We start from the raw sequence: 12,939 nt of genomic DNA, 5'->3' as shown, positions 1-12,939 counted from the left end.
CAGATTACTTTGCCTCACATGTGCATAAAATACAACTTTCTATGCAAATTATTGGCTCCAAAAGTTGAACGAACCCCTGTAGTTGAACGATTGTATTTCTAAGTAAGTACTAGGTAATTTCTAGTAAGTATATTAATTAGTATATTACTGAAAACAGAGAGTACGATGACTTAACAATCTGAAACAAAATAAAAACAACGATTATGTAAATGATAAAATAAGACCTGTACTGATGCAGAATTAAACTAAAGTATTTTTTTTGTATTTACCGTAACGTAAGATTCATATGATAGTTCAATGAATCCGAGCCCTTTTATCAGTACTGGTTTCTGAAAAAAAAAACATTTTTAGATTTCCAGATGTAACGGACTATTTGTCTTAAAATAGAACTGATAATCAAATCCAACTACGGAACAAATCAAATTATTTTATAAAATATTTACGGTGAACTTGGTCACTTTTTCTTTAGTGTATTATATCTATTTCAGTTTATGATAATCAAATGGCAAAATCGAACATAATATATTTAAACATGTAATTGGTAAAGCATCTGCAGACCCGAGCAGGCGTTTCAATGTGTTGTTACTTGTGTGAGATGTTTGTGATTTTTTTAAAGGATAATTGCTTTACAGTGGTAAGTAATGTGCCCTACTTTGTATATATTATATGTATGAAAATATAAATAAATGTTTATAAGAACCTGTGCTTGCGCGATGGCGATGGTGACCAGCTTGCGCACACGCAACGAGGATTGTCGCGTGCAGTTGTGCCAGCCTGAGTGGAACATGGCTGCTGGCAGAAGAGACGCCTGTTAATAATTTAAAATAAGATTTTTGTTAATGATTTAATTTTATTACCTCCATATAGCCGCCTAATAACTCTATGACTTACCAGATCTCATTGTGAACAATAAGAGCTAGGTAAATCTGTTAAAGAATGAATTCTTTTTCGACTGTACAAATTTAACAGGGTTCTTATTATGGCGACCTAAACCAGCTTCTAATCAGACCAGCTTGATGATACGGTCCAGTTCACAAACAACTTTATAAGCCAACGACCTTTATTGTCAGTATATTAGAGGCGTGTAAATATACTTTTTGACATTTAACAAAAGCACATATAAGTTTAAGAACAAGGATCAAAGTCAAATTCAAGTGGCGTTCTAAAAGTTTTAATCATGTGTCGAAAGATGGTAAATTTTTCTTTGGCTACAAAAATTACTTTGACAATCCGCCTCTATACTATTTATTTTCTTAAGCCAAGACTATAGTTCTGTCTATTTGAATTATCGTATTTCACCTCGATGGTGACGTCTCCAGCGACCCATAGGAATACTCCAGTGCCGACCAGGATTGCCAACGCCATGAAGATGATCGGCATCATTGCGATCAAATTCCGCTCTGTGTACTAGAAAACAGAAAGAAACAGTACCACGTGAGTCAAACACAAAACTATGTTCACGTCTTTCCTGTATACATACCTGAAAGTTAAGGGCTAAACAGGTTAATTTTCTTATTTAAGTAACCCTCATCCACATGAAAGGGTACTCCTGTTATTTGGATAAGTATGATATAATCATTATAAACCCACAAGCTGTTAAATCCCTTAAAGCTGGACAAGTGGTTAAGAAAGATTGACGTGGATTCCTAAGCTGAGAGTTCGACCGCAATATACTTTACTGTGTTACCAACCATCATCTGAATCATGAGCAGGCCGAGTACGCAGACGTTCACGATGATCTGCCCGCTGAACACCAAGCCGCCCGTTAGCTGTGTCTGCCGCGTGCACCTACAGGATATTTCCATGTATCTGGAGGGCAATCCGGACTTAACACATTTAAGGTGACCATCGGATTCAAACTGCACCAGCATTACCTGCATCCCAGTTATCAGCATTGGTGCAGTTCTCATCCGAACGTCATCACGTATCTGATCGTAGACGCTTTTCGCTCGCGGTTTTCTGGTGTTATCGGTTATGAACGTAATTCATAGCACGCCCTGGTGAATTCGGTTATAATCCTGTTATGAAACGGTTATGGATGATCTGATATGGATAGATCATATCCATAACCGTTTCCTAACAAGATTAAAAGTACAAAACGCCCATCAGCAGTCAGCACATATCACAGCATTTCAGTGGTTTGACAGTACGGTGGCAAAGTAGGCTAAACCAAGGGGCCCCCTGGAATGAGAGGCACCCCAGTTTACGTCACTACAGCACTTAGCATATCACAGACCTCACACACCGACCATCGCACGTCACATAGATGACAAAAAAACAAATATTGCCAATTCAAAGACCTTAGAGAGGTTAATTTAAATTAGTTGGGACTAGTTATTATCGTCTTACTAGCAAATCATAGATAAGGGTGCTTTTCCACTAAGGCGGAGATGCGAGGAGACTCGTCACTCGATCTCCATACATACATGAATTGAATGTGTGGAAGTAGATATACTTTACTCACCATAAATTGATAGAATGCATTTTAATCCCAACTTTAAAAGCATTTTCATATTTCCTCTCCTTTTCTTCTTGACTGCCGCTACCTTTAAAAATATTCTCCAGGTCTTCAAAATATTTGCACAGATTCTTGAACTGGTGCGCGATACCAATGGTGCAGGTGAGAATTAGGGAGTAGACAGAGGTGACCCGAACCATGAAAATCCACCAGACGATGTAGTGGACTATGCGAGCGGCTCCGGCGATAACTCTGCGGTCTTCAACGTCTGGCCATGAAGGGATTACGGTGGTGAAAGTCGCATCTGAAAATGCCTTATTAGCGTAAAAATACAACTCGACTAACAAAATAACTTATTATTATTTTCTTAATCCTTGAAGAAAACTGGGATAAGAGATACAAAACGGCAAGTCAAAATTGCTGGCAGGATCTAAGGTAGATTCCTGCGACTATGCATTTTTGAAGGACAGAAGTTTGCTTTTCCGGAAGCGACTGCTATATACACCCAAACTGGAATCATACCGTTCTCCTTAAATAATTATTTAATTTCAACTTATATCCCATTTTTATAAGTTTGATCATATATTATTTCATATTATGAAATGAAATGAAATGCAAATAATTTATTTGAAACAACAATCTTAAAACTACCACTATAAAAGTTAAAACTCACTTTAATCATATTATTTCCCTCCTAACCTGTGTAGTGTAACTTTAACCTGTATCTCAAAACTTCAATTCGCATTAATATCTTTATTTTTGTTAAAATTCTGTTCCCTATTAGAAAGGGGTACCTGCCTACTTGAAATAGTAAAAAGGTGTTTTTCATTTTTAAATGAAAAAAAAAAAAAAAATTCGTTTACTTTAACCTGTAAATGCCACTTTTTTGAGAATCACTCATAAATAGGTTACTCTTAGACCAACAAAGTTAAAGTAAGTAACTATTAGTTACACACACATGTCCAGTCAGACGGAAAGTGAACACTATGGAAGCGCACTAGCCTCTACGCTCTAGGTAGGTACAATACTTGTATTTCTTACAAAAAAAAGTTTAATGCCACAATTACAAAAAATTGCACGAGAGAAAAAAATCACTTCATTGCACAAAATAATACACAAAACCAGAATAAAAAACACTAACAGTAAACTAGTAACTAATAAAATTTACTCTACTGGTGTCATGTTAGCTATTTCCTCGACTGTAATATGTTTATTTATTTATGCCTTAAAGTCGTGTTTAGGTATCATTGGCTGTTTCACGTTGGATCCTAAATCCTAAGCATAAGTACTCACTTGTTGTAAGCGCCTGAATCCCATTCCCAATCCCATAAGAAAACACCGCAGAGCTGCACACCAAAAAAAGCGCAGTCATATACCGAAACGTTGTTTTAAGCATCATTTTTTCGATGGTTCCATCGTTACACATCTCCTTCAAACTCACAGCAAGTGTCATCACCAACTGTCTGATCTCTTGCTTATAATAAAAAACGCTGTTATAAGCCAAACACGCCACGCCATTAGCAAACGCTAATAAGATTCGATCATTGCTCTGCTTTTCAGTTAAATTCGGCTGCGTCCAAAAAGAAACGCAATCGGATATAATAAACACTTCGACGACTCGAGATGTTGCGTTGTAGATTTTCATAAATTTTGCTGGATAATCCATGTCCACAAACCAAAAGTTGGTAGTGCAAGTCAAGTATATGATTTTACAGATGGTATAGAAAAGGCTAAACGTGCGATTATCCTGGAAAGGTTTTATGGACGTCATGTTGCGCGATGACTTTTTCATACGTGGCATCCTAGCGGCTTGAAACAGTGAACGGTAATAAAACACGGAAGCCGCGTTTGAGAACATTATCGTTCAAATTATCGGGACAATTAAATAACACACATACAATTACGCCTACATTTAAATACAGTAGCGACCAAAAGTATTTTGACAATGACAAAAACTTTGGTATGAAACATATTAGTTATTTCAACTTAATTTTTGATGAGGTTGCTCATGGTAATTGCTCAAAAGCTCTTTGAAACACGTAAAAAGTTTAGTTTCACTGAATGAAAATTACAATTTTATTGAGAACAGGGGCTGAAGAATTTAATTATTTGGGAAGTTATTACAGCAGAATACTTCTCTTAACATGCCAAAACATACAGCATATTCGAACTATTTCAAGCGAGCTCTTGCAGCTGTACTTAAGAAGGGTAAGTAGCAAGCTGAAGTTTCGTGGACTTTTGTTTTTTTTTTTTTTTTTTCATTGAATAAGGAAACAAATTACAGTTTGTTAGATTATTACAAGACCCATCGTAGGCAAAACCTTATGGAGGTTTGTGTGCCGATGGGGAGTTCGTGAATAACATAAAGAAAAACAATATTATATCCTATATCTTATCATAAGTATGATTCTTAGTATACATAGCTTGTGTCGTTAGTTTTTAATAAGTGCATTTTAATGACTTTTTTATATGTTTACCATTTAAATATTTAGCACAAACAACTTCTGGCAAATCATTCAATATTTTAGGTAATATATATGTGTAAAGCCTAGTGCCATATATGTTGTTATATTTGGGTATACAATATTTGTTTTGGTTCTGTAGACTTCTTAGTTTTGTACATCTTTTTTGTTCTTTTATTTTAGTAACATGGTGATATTCTTCTGTTAGTATGGCTAGTTTACACATATTTTGAACTGGGAGTATATTACAGTATTTGAAAAACTGGGAATAGTCTGTTTCGTACTTCTTTTTGATATGCTTAGGTACAAGTGTCTTCAATAATCTTATTTGTAAGTTATATATTTTTTTTATATATGTTTTATAGGTTTTACCATAAGTACTCAGAGCGTAACCGATCACAGAGTCGGCAAGGGCTAAGTACAACATACGTAGGGTTTTGTACGGTAACTTATATCTTAATGTTGACATTTTACTTACACATAATTAATGTGCGGTCCCCAGCTGAATCTGTGGTCGATTATTAACCCAAGGTACATGTGCTCTGTGACCATTTCAATTTTTTCACAGTTACAAGTTGTGATATTATGCTGGTGCAGCTGGTGAGCTATGTTGGTGTGCAAATACAGTAATATTATGAGTAGTTTTATTGTGAGCTGAACGAATATGCATTATCTTGGTCTTTTGGGCGTTAATTACTAAACCGACATCGTGCGCCCATTTGCAGAGGGTGTTGAAGTTGGATTGCATTATGCGTTCTGCGGCAGCTATGTCACGGTCGGCTGTGATAATGGTGTATCACTGCATCTGATAACTGTCTGGAATAAGCAGTTCAAGGCTCAAAACTGCATGACAAATAAACCTAGAAGCGGCTGTCTTCATAAAACTACTCCTACAACTGATCGTGTAATAAAAAGGATTTCAGTAGAAGACCCATGGAAAACGAAACATACTGCAACAGTTAAAAATGTACTGAAAAAAATATGACATCAATGTTGATGCTTCTACTATTAAACTACGCTTATTAGAGCTAGAATTACATGGTCGACGCCCATTCAAACAATATTCGTATTGTAGCAAAGAATAAGGCATCCCAATTATGCAATGGTCGATGCCGTATGGTATAACAATTTATAGGTTAACGAGAGCAAGTTTAATTTCTGTGCCTACAGTGTAAAAGGGTTTAAGTCGAGTTTGTCCAAATTACAAATTTTGCCACAGTAACAGGTTTATTTCATAAAACTACATCTTTTGTGTTGACACTCACAGCCCTACGACTTCTAATAGCTGAGATATCGATTGTGTAGAAGGGTTAAAGTTTGCTATGTTCAAAACGATTTATTTTCATATTATCTCGTTTAAAAAATTGGTACTTAAGAATCGTGTTAAGAACGATGGTTAAAGTAAAGTTTAATCTTAGTGAATAAACTAAATTTCAAGGAACACTCGGTGTAAAGAAATCAAAATTCACTTAGATCTATTTCAGCTACCGGGTCTAGTTCGTGAATGACGGTAAAACTTAAGTTTTTTTATTATTCACACACAATTTTTAGGATGTCATGATGTGTAAAGGGGTATAAATTAATTTAGTTTGATCGTTATTCACAATCTAGTTTAGCTAAGTTGAGTTAATGATTATGGTTAATGTTCACATAGATTCCTTTTCATATTTAATTTTTAGTTGGTTAATGTGATATAAAGTAAATTTTGCCCATTTTTACAATGTCATTTCATTCATATTTTACGTTCACATTGAGAAATGTAGTGTTATCATAACGGTGGATGTCAAGAGGATTCGCGGGGTGCAGAAGAGGGGGTCGGCGGCGCGTGCGCCGCTCGGCTCCCGAGACTCCCGCTCGTGTCAACATGACGCATGCCAGCTTTTATAACTTCAGTTTGCTATAGAAAACTGAATTCACTGCGAGAAAAGTTAAAGGAAAATTCTCGTTCATAGGTAGAGGTAAGTGAATTCAAATATCAAAAAGAAAGTCTTGTAGAAGAAAAGACAACTGGAATGAGACTGATTATAAAATAATTGTAAAATAAAACAAAAAGGGAACTAAAAATTGGGAAGAAAAACCAACAAGTACAACTGCCCCGTTGTACTGAACCATTAGCAATTTCAGCAGAAAAATTAAAGAAACCTATTCAGTTTTTAATTACATTGATTAATTTACACAATACAAAAGTTAAAAAGATTTTAGCAAGACTAGAGAAAGTGCAGTTTAACCTTATTATTATTTACAACGACGGGACTTAATCGCGTAAACTAAGTATTAAACCCACCTCCAATTATTTTACGCGATTAAGTCCCGTCGTTGTAAATAATAATGAGTAAAAATCGTGAAAGTTTAAATCAGTGTTTTGCAGTTTAACCTTTTCACACATTCATTGTTTTTGTGAAAAGGGATATAAGTTTTTTTTAAAGCCAATATATCTGTTACTTTCACAAAAGTCAAGTCAAATTAAATGAAAATTTATAATTCATCACCTAAACTATCTAAACTAAAAACAAAAACCATTTTTTTAAGAAATAATCCAGAGAAAACACGGTTAGGAACGTTTTTCGGCCATACTGAAAAATCACACTTTTTGAGTTTAACCCTTTTACACTGGAGGCACAGATTTAATGTCGTCGGATAGTATCAAGTATGTGCGTCATTATAATAACAAAAGACACGGTGCGATATTTTTCTCGCCATGGAGTCAGGCCTCTCGTACGCATTGATGGGATAATGTTATTATGTATATGAAAATATACTCTACACTACACACAAATGATACCCTATTGTATTATACCCTATCTACAATACAATACAAACAATACAGTACAATACTCGTATTTCTTACACAAAAAAATGTTTATTGCCACAATTACAAAAAATAGCACGTGAAAAAAATCATTACATTGCACCAAAATACACAAAACATGCAGAATTAAAAACAAACTAACAGTAAACTAGAGTATAATCTGTGTAAGAATGTCCTATAATATTTATGTATTTAGTATAATAAAATTAGCTTTACTGGTGTCATGTTAGCTATTTCCTAGACTGTAATAATATTTATTTATTTATGCCTCAAAGTCGTGTTTAGGTATCATTGGCTGTTTCACGTTGGATCCTTAATCCTAAGCATAAGTACTCACTTGTTGTAAGCGCCTGAATCCCATTCCCAATCCCATAAGAAAACACCGCAGAGCTGCACACCAAAAAAAGCGCAGTCATATACCGAAACGTTGTTTTAAGCATCATTTTTTCGATGGTTCCATCGTTACACATCTCCTTCAAACTCACAGCAAGTGTCATCACCAACTGTCTGATCTCTTGCTTATAATAAAAAACGCTGTTATAAGCCAAACACGCCACGCCATTAGCAAACGCTAATAAGATTCGATCATTGCTCTGCTTTTCAGTTAAATTTGGCTGCGTCCAAAAAGAAACGCAATCGGATATAATAAACACTTCGACGACTCGAGATGTTGCGTTGTAGATTTTCATAAATTTTGCTGGATAATCCATGTCCTCAAACCAAAAGTTGGTAGCGCAAGTCAAGTATATGATTTTACAGATGGTATAGAAAAGGCCAAACGTGCGATTATCCTGGAAAGGTTTTATGGACGTCATGTTGCGCGATGACTTTTTCATACGTGGCATCCTAGCGGCTTGAAACAGTGAACGGTAATAAAACACGGAAGCCGCGTTTGAGAACATTATCGTTCAAATTATCGGGACAATTAAACAACACACATACAATTACGCCTACATTTAAATACAGTAGCGACCAAAAGTATTTTGACAATGACAAAAGTTTGGTATGAAACATATTAGTTATTTCAACTTAATTTTTGATGAGGTTGCTCATGGTAATTGCTCAAAAGCTCTTTGAAACACGTAAAAAGTTTAGTTTCACTGAATGAAAATTACAATTTTATTGAGAACAGGGGCTGAAGAATTTAATTATTTGGGAAGTTATTACAGCAGAATACTTCTCTTAACATGCCAAAACATACAGCATATTCGAACTATTTCAAGCGAGCTCTTGCAGCTATACTTAAGAAGGGTAAGTAGCAAGCTGAAGTTTCGTGGACTTTTGTTTTATTTTTATTTTTTATTTATTGAATAAGGAAACAAATTACAGTTTGTTAGATTATTACAAGACCCATCGTAGGCAAAACCTTATGGAGGTTTGTGTGCCGATGGGGAGTTCGAGAATAACATAAAGAAAAACAATATTATATCCTATATCTTATCATAAGTATGATTCTTAGTATACATAGCTTGTGTCGGTTGTTTTTAATAAGTGCATTTTAATGACTTTTTTATATGTTTACCATTTAAATATTTAGCACAAACAACTTCTGGCAGATCATTCAATATTTTAGGTAATATATATGTGTACAGCCTAGTGCCATATATGTTGTTATATTTGGGTATACAATATTTGTTTTGGTTCTGTAGACTTCTTAGTTTTGTACATTTTTTTTGTTCTTTTAGTTTAGTAACATGGTGATATTCTTCTGTTAGTATGGCTAGTTTACACATATTTTGAACTGGGAGTATATTACAGTATTTGAAAAACTGGGAATAGTCTGTTTCGTACTTCTTTTTGATATGCTTAGGTACAAGTGTCTTCAATAATCTTATTTGTAAGTTATATATTTTTTCTATATATGTTTTATAGGTTTTACCATAAGTACTCAGAGCGTAACTGATCACAGAGTCGGCAAGGGCTAAGTACAACATACGTAGGGTTTTGTACGGTAACTTATATTTTAATGTTGACATTTTACTTACACATAATTAATGTGCGGTCCCCAGCTGAATCTGTGGTCGATTATTAACCCAAGGTACATGTGCTCTGTGACCATTTCAATTTTTTCACAGTTACAAGTTGTGATATTATGCTGGTGCAGGCAGCTATGTTGGTGTGCAAATACAGTAATATTATGAGTAGTTTTATTGTGAGCTGAACGAATATGCATTATCTTGGTCTTTTGGGCGTTAATTACTAAACCGACATCGTGCGCCCATTTGCAGAGGGTGTTGAAGTTGGATTGCATTATGCGTTCTGCGGCAGCTATGTCACGGTCGGCTGTGATAATGGTGTATCACTGCATCTGATAACTGTCTGGAATAAGCAGTTCAAGGCTCAAAACTGCATGACAAATAAACCTAGAAGCGGCTGTCTTCATAAAACTACTCCTACAACTGATCGTGTAATAAAAAGGATTTCAGTAGAAGACCCATGGAAAACGAAACATACTGCAACAGTTAAAAATGTACTGAAAAAAATATGACATCAATGTTGATGCTTCTACTATTAAACTACGCTTATTAGAGCTAGAATTACATGGTCGACGCCCATTCAAACAATATTCGTATTGTAGCAAAGAATAAGGCATCCCAATTATGCAATGGTCGATGCCGTATGGTATAACAATTTATAGGTTAACGAGAGCAAGTTTAATTTCTGTGCCTGCAGTGTAAAAGGGTTTAAGTCGAGTTTGTCCAAATTACAAATTTTGCCACAGTAACAGGTTTATTTCATAAAACTACATCTTTTGTGTTGACACTCACAGCCCTACGACTTCTAATAGCTGAGATATCGATTGTGTAGAAGGGTTAAAGTTTGCTAAAATCTTAACTATTATGTTCAAAACGATTTATTTTCATATTATCTCGTTTAAAAATTTGGTACTTAAGAATCGTGTTACGAACGATGGTTAAAGTAAAGTTTAATCTTAGTGAATAAACTAAATTTCAAGGAACACTCGGTGTAAAGAAATCAAAATTGACTTAGATCTATTTCAGCTACCGGGTCTAGTTCGTGAATGACGGTAAAACTTAAGTTTTCTTATTATTCACACACAATTTTTAGGATGTCATGATGTGTAAAGGAGTATAAATTAATTTAGTTTGATCGTTATTCACAATCTAGTTTGGCTAAGTTGAGTTAATGATTATGGTTAATGTTCACATAGATTCCTTTTCATATTTAATTTTTAGTTGGTTAATGTGATATAAAGTAAATTTTGCCCATTTTTACAATGTCATTTCATTCATATTTTACGTTCTCATTGAGAAATGTAGTGTTATCATAACGGTGGATGTCAAGAGGATTCGCGGGGTGCAGAAGAGGGGGTCGGCGGCGCGTGCGCCGCTCGGCTCCCGAGACTCCCGCTCGTGTCAACATGACGCATGCCAGCTTTTATAACTTCAGTTTGCTATAGAAACAATACAGTACAATACTCGTATTTCTTACACAAAAAAAATGTTTATTGCCACATGAAATAAAACTATGAAAACGGATTATATCGCGTATATTGAATTTATAATACATCCCGACGTTTCGAACCCTTTACAGCGTTCGTGGTCAACGGGTGACTGAGGAAAAATTACAAAGTGCAAAAATACCCACATACTAAAATAATGAACAATCATAGACTACAAACTTTAAGGCTGGTTGTACATGCAAAATCGGTTCATAAGGCTAGTTATACACTACAATTATTTTCAAGTAAAGATATATATATACGCGATAAAAACGTCGTTCGAAACGTCGGGATGTATTATAAATTCAATATACGCGATATAATCCGTTTTCATAGTTTTATTTCATGACTAACTATCGCGGTAACCGAAGACAATATTATGTTTATTGCCACAATTACAAAAAATTGCACGAGAGAAAAAAATCATTTCATTGCACCAAAAATACACAAAACATGCAGAATAAAAAACAAACTAACAGTAAACTGATAATCTGTGTAAGAATGTCCTATAATATTTATTTATTTATTTAGTATAATAAAATTAGCTTTTCTGGTGTCATGTTAGCCATTTCCTCGACTGTAATAATATTTATTTATTTATGCCTCAGTCGTGTTTAGGTATCATTGGCTATTTCACGTTGGATCCTAAATCCTAAGCATAAGTACTCACTTGTTGTAAGCGCCTGGATCCCACTCCCCATTCCATAAGAAAACACCGCAGAGCTGCACACCAAAAAAAGGGCCGACAGATACCGAAACGTTGTTCTAAGCATCATTATCTCGATGGTTCCATCGTTACACACCTTCTTCAATCTTACAGCAAGTGTCATCACCAACTCTCTGATCTCTCGCTTATAATAAAAAACGTTGGCATAAGCCAAACAGCTAACGCCATTAGCAAACGCTAATAATATTCGATCATTGCTCTGCTTTTCAGTTAAATTCGGCTGCGTCCAAAAAGCACCGCAATCCGATATAATCAACACAGCTACTATGACTTCGACGACTCGAGATGTTGCGTTGTAGATTTTCATACATTTTGCTGGATAATCCATGTCCTCAAACCAAAAGTTGGTAGCGCAAGTCAAGTATATGATTTTGCAGATGGTATGGAAAAGGCCAATCGTGCGATTATCCTGGAAAGGTTCTATGGACGTCATGTTGCGCGATGACTTTTTTATACGTGGCATCCTAGCGGCTATGAAACAGTGAACGAAAACAAAACACGGAAGCGCGAGAACTACCGTTTAAATTATCGGGGCAATTAACACATACAATAGGGATGATAACACATGTTGAATTTATCATTACATAATCTAGTAAAATTAATAGCAAATGGGCAATTTATCACAATAATTTGGTTATTAAATTAATAATGGATTTAAGGATATTTATCAATGTAGACATTTGATCCTAAAAACAAACCTGATCGATTGATACCATTAGTAAAAAAAAATGTCATCTAGCGTATTATGCCTACATTTAAATAAGACGATACGTTTACAGAGCCTGTTAAAGCTGGTAACGATATAATAGTCATCTCTATTACACTAATGTACACAGCTAAGTATAGATGAAATACATATAATGTCAACAACTACCAATCAGTGACATTAATCCGCTAATTAACGCATTCTTGCTGTACGTACTGGCAGCTGAGAGTTCGTGGTTCATATTTGTTTTGATTAGAATATGACGTAGACAGGTATAGGTTTATGCCATACATTGAAGAACCAGTCAAATAATC

The 12,939-nt window shown here is 35.0% G+C and overlaps 1 protein-coding gene across 1 annotated transcript; it reads right to left on the bottom strand.

Moving 5' to 3' along the window:
* Nucleotides 1-136: 136 nt before the first annotated feature.
* On the bottom strand, nt 137-12,387 carry LOC134746960 (uncharacterized). Its single transcript, XM_063681532.1, has 7 exons — nt 11,863-12,387; nt 2,465-2,762; nt 1,692-1,788; nt 1,300-1,407; nt 701-808; nt 270-329; nt 137-178 (listed from the first exon to the last, which is right to left on the bottom strand). The coding sequence occupies exons 1-7, from the start codon at nt 12,380-12,382 to the stop codon at nt 137-139; spliced, it is 1,233 nt and encodes a 410-aa protein (XP_063537602.1). The 5' UTR covers nt 12,383-12,387.
* Between the last annotated feature and the right edge of the window lie 552 nt (nt 12,388-12,939).

This window comes from Cydia strobilella, chromosome 13 (genome assembly GCF_947568885.1).
Source record: "Cydia strobilella chromosome 13, ilCydStro3.1, whole genome shotgun sequence".
Taxonomy (NCBI): domain Eukaryota; kingdom Metazoa; phylum Arthropoda; class Insecta; order Lepidoptera; family Tortricidae; genus Cydia; species Cydia strobilella.
This window is presented reverse-complemented; position numbering and strand designations above follow the sequence as displayed.

What these genes read in the sequence shown, in the direction of transcription:
- LOC134746960 (XM_063681532.1), bottom strand. Translation starts at nt 12,382, where the DNA reads ATGCCACGTATAAAAAAGTCATCGCGCAACATGACGTCCATAGAACCT. An exon ending in GATCCAGGCGCTTACAACAA is followed by an intron (nt 2,763 to 11,862) that starts GTGAGTACTTAT and finishes AGGCATTTTCAG; the next exon opens with ATGCGACTTTCACCACCGTA. An exon ending in ATGCATTCTATCAATTTATG is followed by an intron (nt 1,789 to 2,464) that starts GTGAGTAAAGTA and finishes AATATCCTGTAG; the next exon opens with GTGCACGCGGCAGACACAGC.